The 16,895-nt window shown below is 35.1% G+C and overlaps 1 protein-coding gene across 5 annotated transcripts in view; it reads right to left on the bottom strand.

Annotated features, from left to right (window-relative positions):
• PIBF1 (progesterone immunomodulatory binding factor 1) overlaps positions 1-16,895 on the bottom strand; it is a 258,434-nt gene that overhangs the window by 35,680 nt on the left and 205,859 nt on the right. For 3 of the 5 annotated variants that reach the window (XM_036893740.2, XM_057494563.1, XM_036893741.2), the window contains exons 15-16: positions 10,167-10,297; positions 4,122-4,206 (exon numbers count right to left, since the gene is read on the bottom strand). The exons of 1 other annotated variant lie outside the window; for it this stretch is intronic. In XM_036893740.2, the coding sequence (XP_036749635.2) occupies positions 4,122-4,206; positions 10,167-10,297 (216 nt within the window). The remainder of the gene's footprint in view (positions 1-4,121; positions 4,207-10,166; positions 10,298-16,895) is intronic. One more of the 5 variants, XR_008994571.1, reaches the window with a different exon arrangement.

Raw genomic sequence — 16,895 nt, 5'->3', positions numbered from 1 at the left:
CTGCAGAGTATAAGAACAAAGAAAAAACTGAAGGACCAAAACAGCAGGAGACTCACAGAACCCAAGAATGGACTAACAGTTACCAAAGGGAAAGGGACTGGGGAGGATGGGTGGGAAGGGTGGGATAAGGGGGAATAAGGGGCATTATGATTAGCACACATAATGTAGTCGTGGTGGGGGGCGACATGGAGAAGGCAGTATAGCACAGAGAAGACAAGTAATGATTCTATAGCATCTTACTACACTGATGTACAGTGACTGTAATGGGATATGTGGTGGGGAATTGATAATGGGAGTCTAGGAACCATAATGTTGCTCATGTAATTGTATATTAATGATACCAAAAAGAAAAAGTGAAAACCTTTAAAACTATCATTTGCTCTCTTTATGAATCACTAAATTAAACTGAGAAAATTTAGCTGATTAAAGCAATCAGTCAGTTTAGGTCACTTTCCCAGGTTTCTGACTAGGGTGTGGCAAGCTCTTGGTACCAACCCTGAACTCTGAATACCTCTGAGAGTGGTACCTCCTACATTTTTTTTTTTTTTTTTTTAGATAATTATTTTTTATTGAAGGGTAGTTGACACACAGTATTACATTACATTAGTTTCAGGTGTACAACACAGTGATTCAACATTTATATACATGATAATTCTAGGTACCAGCTATCACCATACCAAGTTGTTACAATATTTTGACTATATTCCTTATGCTATACATTACATCCCGGTTACTTATTTATTTTACAATTGGAAGTGTGTATTTTTTTTTGGTTGTTGTTGTTAGGGCATCTCTCATATTTATTGATCAAATGGTTGTTAACAACAATAAAATTCTGTATAGGGGAGTCAATGCTCAATGCACAATCATTAATCCACCCCAAGCCTAATTTTCGTCAGTCTCCAATCTTCTGAAGCATAATGAACAAGTTCTTACATGGAGAACAAATTCTTACATAGTGAATAAGTTACATGGTGAACAGTACAAGGGCAGTCATCACAGAAACTTTTGGTTTTGCTCATGCATTATGAACTATAAACAGTCAGTTCAAATATGAATACACATTTGATTTTTATACTTGATTTATATGTGGATACCACATTTCTCTCTTTATTATTTTTAATAAAATGCTGAAGTGGTAGGTAGATACAACATAAAGGTAGAAAACATAGTTTAGTGTTGTAAGAGAGCAAATCCTCCTACATTTTGTGCCCTAGATCTCTTGGTTGCCTCACCTGAGTCTCAGCCCTGATTTTCCATAAAAAATCATATTTATCCAAGTTATTCTTATACAACTGCTATGTATTGGCTGTTCTGAACACTTGACCCTCAGAGCCATAACATCAATCAACCAATCCTACAGACTGTTTCATCAGTAAATGTTAAGAGAGTGGTTAAGCATTTCCCTGGGTCACTGGCTCCTCTCTTTCCATATGAGCAGTTTGCACTTGCTTTTGCCTCTGCAATTTAATATTAAACTGTTTCCTAGAAAAAAGATAAACTTGTATCAGATATGTTTTCTTAAACTTTAATTATAATTATTTTTTTGCTGTGCACAGGAAGAAAGCTACTTTTCTTTATATGTTTAACATTAAGAAAACTCACCATGTAGTGACTTGTGGTTACCATGGGGGAGGGGTTGGGGTGGGAGGGTGAGGGGGATAAATGAACACAAAAATTTTCAATCATAATATAAGTTGGTCACAGGGAACGGCAGTACAGCATGGAGAACAGAGCCAATGGTTCCGTAACATCTTCCTACGTTGACAAATAGTAACCACACTAGTGTGAGTGAGGATTTAATAATATGGTAACTGTTGAACCACTGTGTTGTATACTTGAAACCAATATAAGATTGTATATCATCTATACTTCAAAAAAAAAAAATTTACCGTGTTGGATTATTAAAATTGCCAAAATGAAGAGATATTATCAAATGCACGAAAATTAACTGACAATTATTTAATCAGATATGTATCCATGTGATTTTCATTGATGCCATGCATCAGTAGTTTTACCTTGCTAGTATTTAATTTTCATGTTTAGACATTTTTTTCCTAAACCCATTCAATTTTCAATCTAAGTAGAACTGTTAGTTTTTTATTTGAACTCATGAATAATGTGATATCAAGTATGATGTACAAAATAAAGGTGCTCATATATTTTTTCAAGATCTAGTATAATCCTCTAAAATCAAATGAGAATTGCCACTCTGAAAAAATACTTGTTATGCACCTTTATGAAATAAAGTTGGTATGAGTGAGTGGACATATATAGTTTCTATTTCTTATATATTCAATGTAAAAAACGTTTGTGAAATCCACATAGTGACTGAATCAGGCATCCACCATGAAGAAAAAATTATTTGAAGGCAGGATCCTAGGACACAAGTGATAGTAGATAAGGCCTGGAATATCAGAAGTCAGAAAAATGAGTGTCCTGTAAGCTTTTCCTACTCATAACCTGTTGCTAGATCTACTTATCTACTTGAAAGTCATCTCTAAAATCTAGCCCAGAGACACCTTATTTTCTCTTTTACTCAACGTACAGAATATACACCTTTAAGAGAACTCACTTCAAATGCCATTTCTGAAATAGAGATAACTCTCCCATTCCCCTGATTGCATTTCTGGGATATGCGCCTTTAAACTGCTTACAGTAATATTCCCTAGTTCATCTGTTTCTCTCAATATCCTTCCAATAATTTCTTCTCAAATACCTGGTGTATCTTTCACAGACTAGAAAACAATGTCTTCAGGATACTCATAAACCAATGATCTGTTTCAAGCATTTTTTTTCTCTGTTAGGATAACAAAATGGTAAAAACATGGCTAAGACAAGGCAGTGATAGTTCAGTTGAAAAAATGCGTTGGATTAAAAGGCTAGGCTTCACAATACCAACTGCTGGTGAGGATGCACAGCACCTGGAACATTCATTGCTGGTGGGAATGCAAAAGGTACAGTCACGCTGGAAAACAGCTTTGCAGTTTCTTATAAAGTTAAACACTTTCCATTGGTCCCAGCAACCCTGCTCCTGGGTATTTACCAAGGGAAAAGGAAACTTATATTTACAGAAAAACACGTATGTTATTTATAGAAGCCCCAAAATGGAAACAACTCAAATGTCCATCAACTGGTGAATGGATTAACAAACTCCAGTATATCCATAAATGGAATATAACTCAGCAAGAAAAAAGAATAAATGACTAATATTTGCAACAACATGGACTAAGCTTTTTTATGGTAAGTGACAAAAGCCAGAATAAAAAGACTAATATGGACAATTTCATTTATATGACATTCCTTTGTTGGAAAAAGCAAAACTATTGGGATAGAAAACAGATCAGTAGTTGCTAGGACTGGAGTTGGGGAAAAAGGTCAATAAAAAGGGGAATGAGGTAACTTTTGGGGGGTCATAAATCTATTTTATGTATCGATTGTTGTGATGGTTACACAACTGTATGCATTAGTCAAAAATCATAGAATGTATGCTAAACAGGTTGTTTTATGGTGTGTATACTGTTCCTCAATAAAACTGACTTAAAAAACAAGAAAAAGACAGGGATTCTCACTTAGTTACTAACTGGCTTTAGGTAAGTCACTTAACTCATTTTTCCTTATAAAAATAGGGATTATGCTAACTCTAAAATAATTTTGGTAAGGAACAAATAAAAAATACTTTATTAACTTTAAAGTTCAATGCAGCTGTTGTGTATTATGCATGTTTAAAACACTAATTTAAAAAATTAGTTTTAAACATGATTGTTTACTCCTGAAATACAAAAACATGAGGCAGAGAGAGGTATACTAAAGAAATTTACTGTCTAGTGGGAGAACGATTAAACAAATGCTTATTAAATAATGTGGAAATGACAGAGATAAGAACAAGGCAATAATGGGTCAATAAGAAGGGGAATTCCAGCAGTAAAAATTAACCCAAAGAATAAAGTTCATAAAGAATAAAGTGTATCACAAGTTGAATATAAAGGGCTAGATCACGGGGGGATATAAATGTGAGAAGTCATTAATGAACATGAACAACTGGGATCCGGGAGTTTTAGCCCCACATGGACTTAAAAAAAGCCTAAAGTGGCAAAAATTATGAAAAATGGAAAAAGTACCTCACGATGATTTAGAAGTTGTTCTAAATCTAATGCCATTTGATTCTTCATCTGTAGTAAAGCTGACTTTTCTTTATTTAAATTGCTGGAAAAAAAAACACAACCAGATTTTTAAAAAGTCCCCATATTGGTATAAATTTAATAAATAAATACTAAATAGCAAAAGACTAAAGACAAATATGATAGTCTGAATTAAAGATAAGTTAAATTTATAGTCCATAAAGATACTAGACCAACCACTGTAATGTTTGATTAATCAACGGCCTGACTATTTTGTAAGGGAGACCTTTAATAATCATTTGACAATGTAATTGAGATGCTTTCTGAAATACTTTCCTGCTTAGTAGGGGCATACAATTAGTGTTTTAAACATGACTGTTTACTCCTGAAATACAAACACAGGAGGCAGAATTCATAAAAAGGTAAAAATTATGTCCGGGCAAAATATTAAAATTCAAAACACTGGAAGTCAAATGGAACCATTTATCTTTAAAACTGAAAGTAACATTTCATAATTTATCACACACTAAATTAGCAGGTATATAATTGAGTTAGGTGAATCAGATATTCACTCTGTAGCAAACTTGTGCAAACAATTTTTGTCTCAAATTCTTAGTTCAATCTTCAGTTTCTAAGTCTGCAATGTAAATTTCCCTTTGATATGACCTATTTCCTGACAGGAAAAGGTGAGAAGCCTAAGTGTAAGGACATATTAATATATATATTTTTGACATATTAATATTTTAAAAGAAAAATATTTGGGGCCTGTCTTCTGGAGTTTTATTATTCAATACATAAAAATTAATTAGAACTATTAAGAGAAATATTCTTTGAAAGCCACTGGAATGAAGCCACTCAGCATGCCCTACCACAAGAATTAAAGAAATCAACAATAAATGTTAACAACATAATATATTAAATGTCAAAAACCAAATCCATGAAGGTAAAATTAGTGAGAATTATTTTGCTCAATAGGTAAGATATTTTCTGTTATGCTTTAAGAAAATGGAAAGCCACCAATTTTTAAAATACTAGGCAGAAGTTTTTTAAAATTCAAGGAATAGTAGTAGGTATTCTGGAAGAACTGATAATTCCAAGGACTTAAGAGGAAAAAACTCACATTCCCATCCTTCCTAATAATTGAGAACTGCCCCAAGGAAGCATCATAATTTGTCCTCTGAGAAGAAAAACTAGATGCATTGTGATTTCTGTTTCCAACTGTGGCACTGACTCAACTGTGTGGTATAAAACACAGCACACAACACCCTACTAACTTCAGTTTTCACATTTGTAAAAGTGGAAAATAATACTCATGTATGTCAAAGGGATATATGAATTATCTGATGAATGATTATGTGAAGCACTGAACACAGGAATCTCTACATAAATACTATATAGTGTCACTAACTCAGATGAAAAACAGGCATCAGAGGACACAGTAATTAAATGCCAATAAAGGCAAAGCAGCTCAGCAGAAAAACAAACCGATTTTTGGAGAGAGGCATCAGAGGTCCTATTGAGCCAGAGTTTAAAAGAACAAGAGATAAAAAGGAAAATAAGCACCATGTTTTGCCAGAGTCCCCCAAAGTACGGTAAAGATCAGATGTTTCTACATCTGTAGAATTCAAATCTATCTTTAGCTAGAATCAGTTTGAAGGGGCAATATTTTTCAAAGTTAAACATCCAGTAAAAAGGAATAGGAATTTTAAAGAACAGGTATGTGTTAGTGTTTGTGTACCTGTACACACATACACATAGTATGTAAACACACACTCACATGTAGTACACACACACACACACACAAACTCTCAAATGCCATTAAATGACTTGCAGTGTAATAGGAATGGAATGTTGATGTAATTAAGTGATTTGATGGGCTAATTTGTTAGAAATGTTTATATGTAGTGTTTTATTTTTTTCACAATAAATATTCCATATTCAAATTGCACAAATAGCTATATAACATGGATAGAATATGGGTGGGTAGATGAATTGATTTACAGAGCAACTCTGTTCTACCTGTAAGATGTTGGTTTATCACAAACAGTATAGACTCCACAGACGATACTTAGGTATGTATTTTCAAAGTCTTATTCTTCCCTATAATATACTCTTAAACCATGAGGGAGACCGCATTCAACATGTGGGTCTCTAAAACTGAATATGATGACTATTATACTCTGGGTTCTTCCAGGATGTAATTACTCAATAGAGCTTAGTCTCCATAAGACACATTTCATAAGAGTGGAAACTTACTTTTAAAATACAAAGCTTCTATGCATTGACTCATAAATCAACTACAAAACAAATCTTCTTATAAGCACATCTATCATGAATAGTGTATTACACCCATAATTGTTCAAGTCACTGTTAATTATTACTTAGAAATTCATGTTTATGGCTCTGTGTAAATTGCTATATGAAAACATATTGCTGATATATTGTTCTTCAACTTCCTGGATCAATATACCCTGGCATAGAACAGAAAAAAAACCAAAAAACCCTGGCTTAGTCTTACAAAATGAAGTTGTCTTTGTCTTTTCTTCTTAAAGTACTAGTTAAGAAGAAACCAAGAACTGACAAAAGGGAAAGAAAATTTATGCTAATTATTCTCTTTCCATGCTTCCTACAGTCCTAAACTATAGATCAGAATATATAGTCCCGACTATCGCTTGTGGCTTGGTAGAGGAGAGTTAACAGTGCTAGTGGTACAACAGATCATTACTTTGATGGCAGGGGGATTTAAAGTAGTTAATAGTGATATCTCAGTGTTAGCTTTTAACATGTTTATAATGATTTCATTTTAGAGCATATTTACTCTAACCTTTCTAGACATTGAGTATATTGCATGAATAGCTAAATTTCCAAATTGTGCATATGGTAGTTTTACTTTCTAGGAAAATGATAGAAGTATTCAGTTCTTTAAAGAGCTTTTATTGCATAAGCTAGAGAAACATTTAAAGAGTAAACAATTAATGTCTATATCTTTTATAATTAAAATTGACACCCAGCAAAGAAGAATATGAATTTTCAAGGAACATAATAATTTAGTGATTTTTTTCGGATGGGACACCTAATGTTTAAATTTCTAATTTATGAAGGAAAAAAGGAAGGGAAGTAACATTTACTGAGTTTCTTCCATGTGCCAGAGCTGTACGTATGTTACTGCATTTAATTTTCACAACTGTCCCTTGATGTGTTCACATCTGTATTTTACAGACACATTTACCATGAGAAAAGAAACCATGCTGATGTGTATCCAAAGCTCAGGACAACTCCTTTATATTTGAAATGTCATTGGCTCAGGGCAGGGGTGACCCCAGAACTGTGATTTATCCTGCTGTACCTGACTTGGTGACTGGGCTGCTCTTCATGGTGTCACATCATTTCATTCATGGTCATCGGGATGCATTTACAGTATCTCAGAGGCCATAATTAAACTACTGAAAGCACCTTAATTTTTCTACATTAGAAGGTAGCTCCTTCAATTAAGAGCAACATTTCATATCCTGTAAAATGTTAGTTCAGGCTCTCCTAAAATATTAAGCAATAAATTTATAAAACACTTAGAGCTTTAAAGGGCTCAGATGTTTAGCATAAAAATTTTTTTGTAGTTAACTTGCATAAGTGGCATAGTTTTTATGGTTTCTATTGCTATTATTTAGGGAGTCCTGATTTTTGTCAAAATTCAATATATTTGGAGATATTTTATTTCTCACTTTAAAGATAATTTTCAAAATAAAAATGTGTAAAATGTAAGATAAATTGTAATAACAGCAAACATTTACAGAGTATTTATAATGTTTAGGCACAGTGCTATATATATCAAAGATTAAATGATTTAATGTTAGAATAACCATATGACTTAGGTGTTATTCAGATTTCATTTCACAGATGAGAAATTGGCTATACTGTTCAATATTACAACCATTAGCCAAGCACAAGTGGCAATTAAAATTAATTTAATTTAAATAAAATAAAATTTAGTTCCTCAGTCACCCCAGTCATATTTCAAATGCTTAACAGCCATGTGGCTAGTGGCTACCACACTGACAGACAGATATGGAGTATTTTTTTTTATTCCCTGCCCTTCCCCTCAGATATGGAATATTTTTATCATTACAGAACATTTTATTGAACAACAGAGGTTTTAGAGCATTTAACTGACTTCCTCCAATTCAAAACCAAGTACTGACTGGATTTAAATCCATCTAACCTATCTACAGAGCCTGAACTCCCTTTTAATATCTGTTTTATAAAGACAACTTTATTGTGGAATATTTTGAAAGAAGAGAGAAAATAAAACAAACTCCCATGTATCCATCATCCAGCTTCATCAATTATCAACTCATTAAAGCCTTACTTTTAACCACTGTTTTACACTATTTTGCTGTTTTTCTCTTCCTTAATTACATTAGTTGATGACAAATTATCCCTTATTCAGAATAGAACATAGGGAGGCAGTATAACATAATGGTTACGAGTATAGAATTAAAAGAAGTATAGAACTAGGAATAGAAGTAGAAATCGAAATCTGGATTTAAATTCTGGCCCTACCACAAAACTGTAAGTTCTTACATGACAAGTTGCTTAATTTCTCTAGGACTGAATTTGTTTATCATTTTCTTCTATAACAAGCTACTATTTTTCTTATAGTAAACATTTACAACTACCTTAATTCTTAGTGAAATAAATATTCAAATAAATTTATTTGAAGGTAGCTGTGAAAGAGGGTAATTTTTCCCACAGGCCTTTTATGTATCTCCACTCCAAGGATACAAAGGTAAAACAAGACGCTAATGAAAAACTTCAGTATAACGAAAATATATAATACAGGAAGAAAATATTCTATTTGAGTTTCTTTTCTCAATTTCTTAGAGATAACTAAGTGCCTAATGAATGATGACACATAATTCCTATTGCCCCAATTGCTATTTATAGAAAAATTGTTTAATTCATTGAATTAATTTATTACTGCTGGTTATAAGTATTCCCAATACAATTTTAACTTTAAAATTAATCTAGAAATATGTTTATGTTGATGTTTAAAGCACAAATGTAATTAAAAATTATTTTATCATATTATCAAAAAATTAAGATCAGGACTAAAGTTCTGGACCAATTATTTTGGTAAGGTAGAAACAAGAGGAGAAGATAATTATTCTGATTCATCAAAAAGAACAGTCATATTTTGGAGTTAATTGCCAGTAGTTTAATTTTTTTGGTTTTATACCTTAGGAATTTAGTAACTATCTTCTTATTGTTTTCCAATTCCTTAATTTAGTAATTTCCATTTCTATCTAATTCTCTGCTTCCACATATATGACCCAGTTAATAGTTTATCTAATAATTTATTTTAATAATCTTACAATCTAATAACTAAGCCAACTAACCAACCACCCAGGAGTTAAAAAACCTCACTATGCATAGCATCATTATTTTACTGAAATTTAAAAAGACTAAGATGATTGTAGAGATGAACAGGTAAAGAATTTGAATGATTATTAAATGGAGCAAGTTATTTGGATAAGGTGTCATGGAAGAAAACAATTTCAATCTAAGAAAGTGAAAGGAATTTATTTATCTTTATGTAAATCATGGGCTACTTTAATGTAAAGGGCCTGGGGAAGAAAAGCCTAAAAATTCCTTGGCAAAGTCAACATGAATCTAAGTAAATGTGAACATTCTATCTGTTTCAGACATTTGACTTTACAATGGCATCTGGTTGTGTTTCTCTTCTCCCTTGGATCAACACCCAGCCCACTAAAGAATTATAGGGGAACAAGGAAAGGATAGTTGTTGGGCGGGTGGAGTGCTTTGTTATTAATTGTAGCATTGCTATCTCCAGGCTGAGATTTCTGAACATAAGTTAAAATGTGAGCCCCTAATGTGATGTGACCTAGTTTATCCTAAGAGGAATTTACTACTCATTAAATTTAAGACTTTCATTATTTAAATTTTTTCTTCATAATTTACAACCTGAATTCATCCACAGCAGTATTACAATGCCTTTATTACTCAATAAAAGATTTGTAGATGGTTTACCTCACATCTTTCTCAAGCTGTGTAATACACTCCTTCAGTGAATCAATCTTAGAATCTCTCTGACGCACTGATTCAATAAGGTATCTGTAAGGTTGTTGAGTCTGGTTTAATAGAGAATTGGCCCTGTCAAGCTAAAGAAAAACAGCATTAATTAAAATTAGAAAATTTTAGGAGAAGCTAAATTATTCAAAATGTAGCATATATATAGTACATCAACTAACTGTCCCTTGCATGAATTACTTTGAAAACTTTTCCTGTGTAAATTTGAATATGTTTTAAAATTACTAATCAATGTAGCTATTCTAATAAAAAGAATATGTAAACAGGAAAGACAACTTTAAATAAAATATGAATTGTTACCCAATTCGGGGGGGGATGGAGAACCTAAATTTTCTTACTATATGTTAGTCTAAGAAGATATGTGACATAAAACTTTTCTTTTAATGAATATCCATTAGCTAAAAATGAAAATCTTTTTGAGTTTATTTCTACTTAAAATAAGTCACATGATAATTTATTAATTTTCATATCTTCATATTCTTTATTTTTATTTGTAAAACAGATCATTTATGTACCCAAATCATGATGTATCAATTTTCTAAAAATTTGTGAATAAACTGTCAATAACAAAGTTTATTTTATCCATTTTACAGTGTACAATTCAGTGGCACTAAGTACATTTAGAATGTTGTGTAACTGTTGCTAGTATCTATTTTCAGAACATTTCCTCAAACAGAAACTCTGCATCCATTATGGCAAAAATATTTCTTTGCCCATTCCAGATACCACATATAAGTGGATTCATATTTGTCATTTTGTGTTTGCTTATTTCACTTAATGTATTGTGTTCAAGGTTTGCCCATGTTGTACCATGTATCAGAAACATTCCTTTTTATGGCTAGATAATATTCCACTCTATGTCTACAGCACATTTTATTCATTCATTTGTCTGTTGATGGATACTTGGGTTGCTTCCACTTTTTGGCTATTGGTGACCAGTGCTGTTATCAACAGTGGTGTATAAATATCTGTTTGAGTCCGTTTTCATTTCCCTTGGCTATCTACCTAAGAGTAGAGTGTAATTGCTGGGTCAAATGGTAATCTTACATTTAACTTTCTGAGTAACTGCCAACTGCTTTCCATAGCAGCCGTATCATTTTACATTCCTACCAACAATGCACTTGGTTCCAATTTCTCCACATCCATGCCAACAGTTATTTCATGTGCCTATTGGCCATTTGCAAATGCTCTTTGGGAAAATGGCTTTTCAAGTCTTTTTGCCCATATTTTAACTAGGTAGTCTGTTTTTTATTGTTGCTGAGTTGTAAGAGTTCTTTTTTTCCCCTCTGGATATTAAACCCTTTTAGATACATGCTTTGCAAATATATTCTCCCATTCTGTGGGTTGTCTTTCACTCTCTTCATAAAGTCCTGCGCTTATAAAAGCTTTTAATGTTGGTGGTCCAACTTACCTATCTTTTGTTGCCTATACTTTTTTTTTTTTTGAGAGGGCATCTCTTATATTTATTGATCAAATGGTTGTTAACAACAATAAAATTCTGAATCGGGGACTCAATGCGCAATCATTAATCAACCCCAAGACTAATTCTCAACAGTCTCCAACCTTCTGAAGCATAACGAACAAGTTCTTACATGGTGAACAAATTCTTACATAGTGAATAAGTTCTTACATGGTGAACAGTGCAAGGGCAGTCATCACAGAAACTTTTGGTTTTGATCACGCATTATGAACTATAAACAATCAGGTCAAATATGAATATTCATTTGATTTTTATACTTGATTTATATGTGAATCCCACATTTCTCCCTTATTATTATTATTATTATTTTCAATAAAATGCTGAAGTGGTAGGTAGATGCAAAATAAAGGTAGAAAACATAGTTTAGTGCTGTAAGAAAGCAAATGTAGATGATCAGGTGTGTGCCTATAGACTAAGTATTAATCCAAGCTAGACAAGGGCAACAAAACATCCACGGATGCAGAAGATTTCTCTCAAAACAGGTGGGGGGAGGTTCTAAGCCTCACCTCTGTTGATCCCCAATTTCTCACTGATGACCCCCCTGCGACTGTGCCTGTCTTAGGTTGTTCCTCCCTTGAGGAATCTTACCCGTCTCTGGCTAACCAGTCATCTTCTGGTTGTTGCCTATACTTTTGATATCATTTTAAAGAAACCATTGCCAAGGGCGGAAGATGGCGGTGTGAGTAGAGCAGCGGAAATCTCCTCCCAAAACCACATATATCTATGAAAATATAACAAAGACAACCCTTCCTAGAATAAAGACCAGAGGACACAGGACAATATCCAGACCACATCTGCACCTGAGAGAACCCAGCGCCACGCAAAGGGGGTAAGATACAAGCCCCGGCCCGGCGGAAGCCGAGAGCCCAACCCCCCAACTCCCGGCGGGAGAAGAGCAGGCAGAGCGGGAGGGAGATGGAGCCCAGGACTGCCGAACACTGAGCCCCAGCCATCTGGGACAGAGTGCTGACACAGTGGGTGCGCAGGGGGCCCTGGATACTAGGAAACCAGGGCAGCAAGAACAGTGAGTGGGCACCGGAGGCCGGGCGCCGGAGGACATAAGAAAAGCGAGCGACCAATTTTTTTTTTTTCTGTTTTGTTTTGGCGAGAGCTTTTTGTAAGTCTTAAAGGGATAGGGACCCCAATACTAGGGAAACAGGGCAGCAAGACCGGTGAGCAGATGCCTGAGGCTGGTGCCGGAGAATAAAAAAAAACGAGCAGCCACCTTTTTTTTTTCTTTTTCTTTAATTAAAAAAATTTTTTTTTTTAATTTAAATTTTTTTTTTTTTTTATGGTCGTTGTTTTGTTTTAGTGGGTGCTTTTTGGAAGTCTTAAAGGGGCAGGGCGGGAGACTTAATCCAGAGGTAGGGAATCCGGGGATCTCTGGGCACCCTAACCCCTGGGCTGCAGGGAGCAGGGAGGCCCCTTACGGAGATAAATAGCATCCCAGCTGCTCCCCGTCCAACGCAACTCCACCACTTTGGAGTAGCTGCCTGAGCCAGGCCACGCCCACAGCAACAGCGGAGATTAACTCCATAGCAGCCGGGCAGGTAGCAGAAACCCTGTCTGCGCGAAGCTGCCCAGCACAAGCCACTAGAGGCCGCTGTTCTCCCAGGAGAGGAGGGCAACAAACCAACAACAAGGGAAGTTCTTCCAGCCGTCACTCGTCGCGGCTCTGCAAACTATTCCTATCACCATGAAAAGGCAAAGCTACAGGCAGACAAAGATCACAGAGACAACACCAGAGAAGGAGACAGACCTAACCAGTCTTCCTGAAAAAGAATTCAAAATAAGAATCATAAACATGCTGGCAGAGATGCAGAGAAATACGCAAGAGAAATGGGATGAAGTCCGGAGGGAGATCACAGATGCCAGAAAGGAGATCACAGAAATGAAACAAACTCTGGAAGGGTTTATAAGCAGAATGGATAGGATGCAAGAGGCCATTGATGGAATTGAAACCAGAGAACAGGAACGCATAGAAGCTGACATAGAGAGAGACAAAAGGATCTCCAGGAATGAAACAATATTAAGAGAACTGTGTGACCAATCCAAAAGGAACAATATCCGTATTATAGGGGTTCCAGAAGAAGAAGAGAGAGGAAAAGAGATGGAAAGTATCTTAGAAGAAATAATTGCTGAAAACTTCCCCAAACTAGGGGAGGAATAATCGAACAGACCACGGAAATACACAGAACACCCAACAGAAAGGATCCAAGGAGGACAACACCAAGACACATAATAATTAAAAAGGCAAAGATCAAGGACAAGGAAAGAGTTTTAAAGGCAGCTAGAGAGAAAAAGGTCACCTATAAAGGAAAACCCATCAGGCTAACATCAGACTTCTCGACAGAAACCCTACAGGCCAGAAGAGAATGGCATGATATATTTAATACAATGAAACACAAGGGCCTTGAACCAAGGATACTGTATCCAGCACGACTATCATTCAAATATGACGGTGGGATTAAACAATTCCGAGACAAACAAAAGCTGAGGGAATTTGCTTTCCACAAACCACCTCTACAGAACATCTTACAGGGACTGCTCTAGATGGGAGCACTCCTAGAAAGAGCACAGCACAAAACACACAACATATGAAGAATCGGGGAGGAGGAATAAGAAGAGAGAGGAGAAAAGAATCTCCAGACAGTGTATATAACAGCTCAATAAGCGAGCTAAGTTAGGCAGTAAGATACTAAAGAGGCTAACCTTGAACCTTTGGTAACCACGAATTTAATTCAGGCAATGGCAATAAGTACATCTTTCAATAGTCACCCTAAATGTTAATGGGCTGAATGCACCAATCAAAAGACACAGAGTAATAGAATGGATAAAAAAGCAAGACCCATCTATATGCTGCTTACAAGAAACTCACCTCAAACCCAAAGACATGTACAGACTAAAAGTCAAGGGATGGAAAAACATATTTCAAGCAAACAACAGCGAGAAGAAAGCAGGGGTTGCAGTACTAATATCAGACAAAATAGACTTCAAAACAAAGAAAGTAAGAAGAGATAAAGAAGGACACTACATAATGATAAAGGGCTCAGTCCAAAAAGAGGATATAACCATTCTAAATATATATGCACCCAACACAGGAGCACCAGCATGTGTGAAACAAATACTAACAGAACTAAAGGGGGAAATAGACTGCAATGCATTCATTCTAGGAGACTTTAACACACCACTCACCCCAAAGGATAGATCCACCAGGCAGAAAATAAGTAAGGACACGGAAGCACTGAACAACACAGTAGAGCAGATGGACCTAATAGACATCTATAGAACTCTACATCCAAAAGCAACAGGATATACGTTCTTCTCAAGTGCACATGGAACATTCTCCAGAATAGACCACATACTAGGCTACAAAAAGAGTCTCAGAAAATTCCAAAAGATTGAAATCCTACCATCCAACGTTTCAGACCACAAAGGCATAAAACTAGAAATAAACTGTACAAAGAAAGCAAAGAGGCTCACAAACACATGGAGGCTTAACAACACGCTCTTAAATAATCAATGGTTCAATGACCAAATCAAAATAGAGATCCAGCAATATATGGAAGCAAATGACAACAAAAACACTAAGCCCCAACTACTGTGGGACACAGCAAAAGTAGTCTTAAGAGGAAAGTATATAGCAATACAAGCATATTTAAAAAAGGAAGAACAATCCCAAATGAATGGTCTAATGTCACAATTATTGAAATTGGAAAAAGAAGAACAGATGAGGCCTAAGGTCAGCAGAAGGAGGGACATAATAAAGATCAGAGAAGAAATAAATAAAATTGAGAAGAATAAAAGAATAGCAAAAATCAACGAAACCAAGAGCTGGTTCTTTGAGAAAATAAACAAAATAGATAAACCTCTAGCCTGACTTATTAAGAAGAAAAGAGAGTCAAAACAAATCAACAGTATCAGAAACGAGAAAGGAAAAATCACGATGGACCACACAGAAATACAAAGAATTATTAGAGAATACTATGAAAACCTATATGCTAGCAAGCTGGGAAACCTAGGAGAAATGGACAACTTCCTAGAAAAATACAACCTTCCACGATTGACCCAGAAAGAAACAGAAAATCTAAACAGACCAATTACCAGCAACGAAATTGAAGCGGTAATCAAAAAACTACCAAAGAACAAAACCCCCGGGCCAGATGGATTTACATCGGAATTTTATCAGACATACAGGGAAGACATAATACCCATTCTCCTTAGAGTTTTCCAAAAAATAGAGGAGAAGGGGATACTCCCAAACTCATTCTATGAAGCTAACATCACCCTAATACCAAAACAAGGCAAAGACCCCACCAAAAAAGAAAACTACAGACCAATATCCCTGATGAACGTAGATGCAAAAATTATCAACAAAATATTAGCAAACCGAATTCAAAAATACATCAAAAGGATCGTACACCATGACCAAGTGGGATTCATCCCAGGGATGCAAGGATGTTACAACATTCGAAAGTTCATCAACATCATCCACCACATCAACAAAAAGAAAGACAAAAACCACATGATCATCTCCATAGATGCTGAAAAAGCATTTGACAAAGTTCAACATCCATTCATGATAAAAACTCTCAGCAAAATGGGAATAGAGGGCAAGTACCTCAACATAATAAAGGCCATCTATGATAAACCCACAGCCAACATTATATTGAACAGCGAGAAGCTGAAAGCATTTCCTCTGAGATCGGGAACTAGACAGGGATGCCCACTCTCCCCACTGTTATTTAACATAGTACTGGAGGTCCTAGCCACGGCAATCAGACAAAACAAAGAAATACAAGGAATCCAGATTGGTAAAGAAGAAGTTAAACTGTCACTATTTGCAGATGACATGATACTGTACATAAAAAACCCTGAAGACTCCTCCCCAAAACTACTAGAACTGATATCGGAATACAGCAAAGTTGCAGGACACAAAATCAACACACAGAAATCTGTGGCTTTCCTATATACTAACAATGAACCAAAAGAAAGAGAAATCAGGAAAACAACTCCATTCACAATTGCATAAAAAAAAAAAAAAACCTAGGAATAAACCTAACCAAAGAAGTGAAAGACTTATACTCTGAAAACTACAAGTCACTCTTAAGAGAAATTAAAGGGGACACTAGCAGATGGAAACGCATCCCATGCTCGTGGCTAGGAAGAATTAATATCGTCAAAATGGC

Source organism: Manis pentadactyla, chromosome 17 (assembly GCF_030020395.1).
Source record: "Manis pentadactyla isolate mManPen7 chromosome 17, mManPen7.hap1, whole genome shotgun sequence".
NCBI lineage: Eukaryota > Metazoa > Chordata > Mammalia > Pholidota > Manidae > Manis > Manis pentadactyla.
Note: the sequence above shows the minus strand (reverse complement) of the source record. Positions and strands in the feature narration are given on the sequence as shown.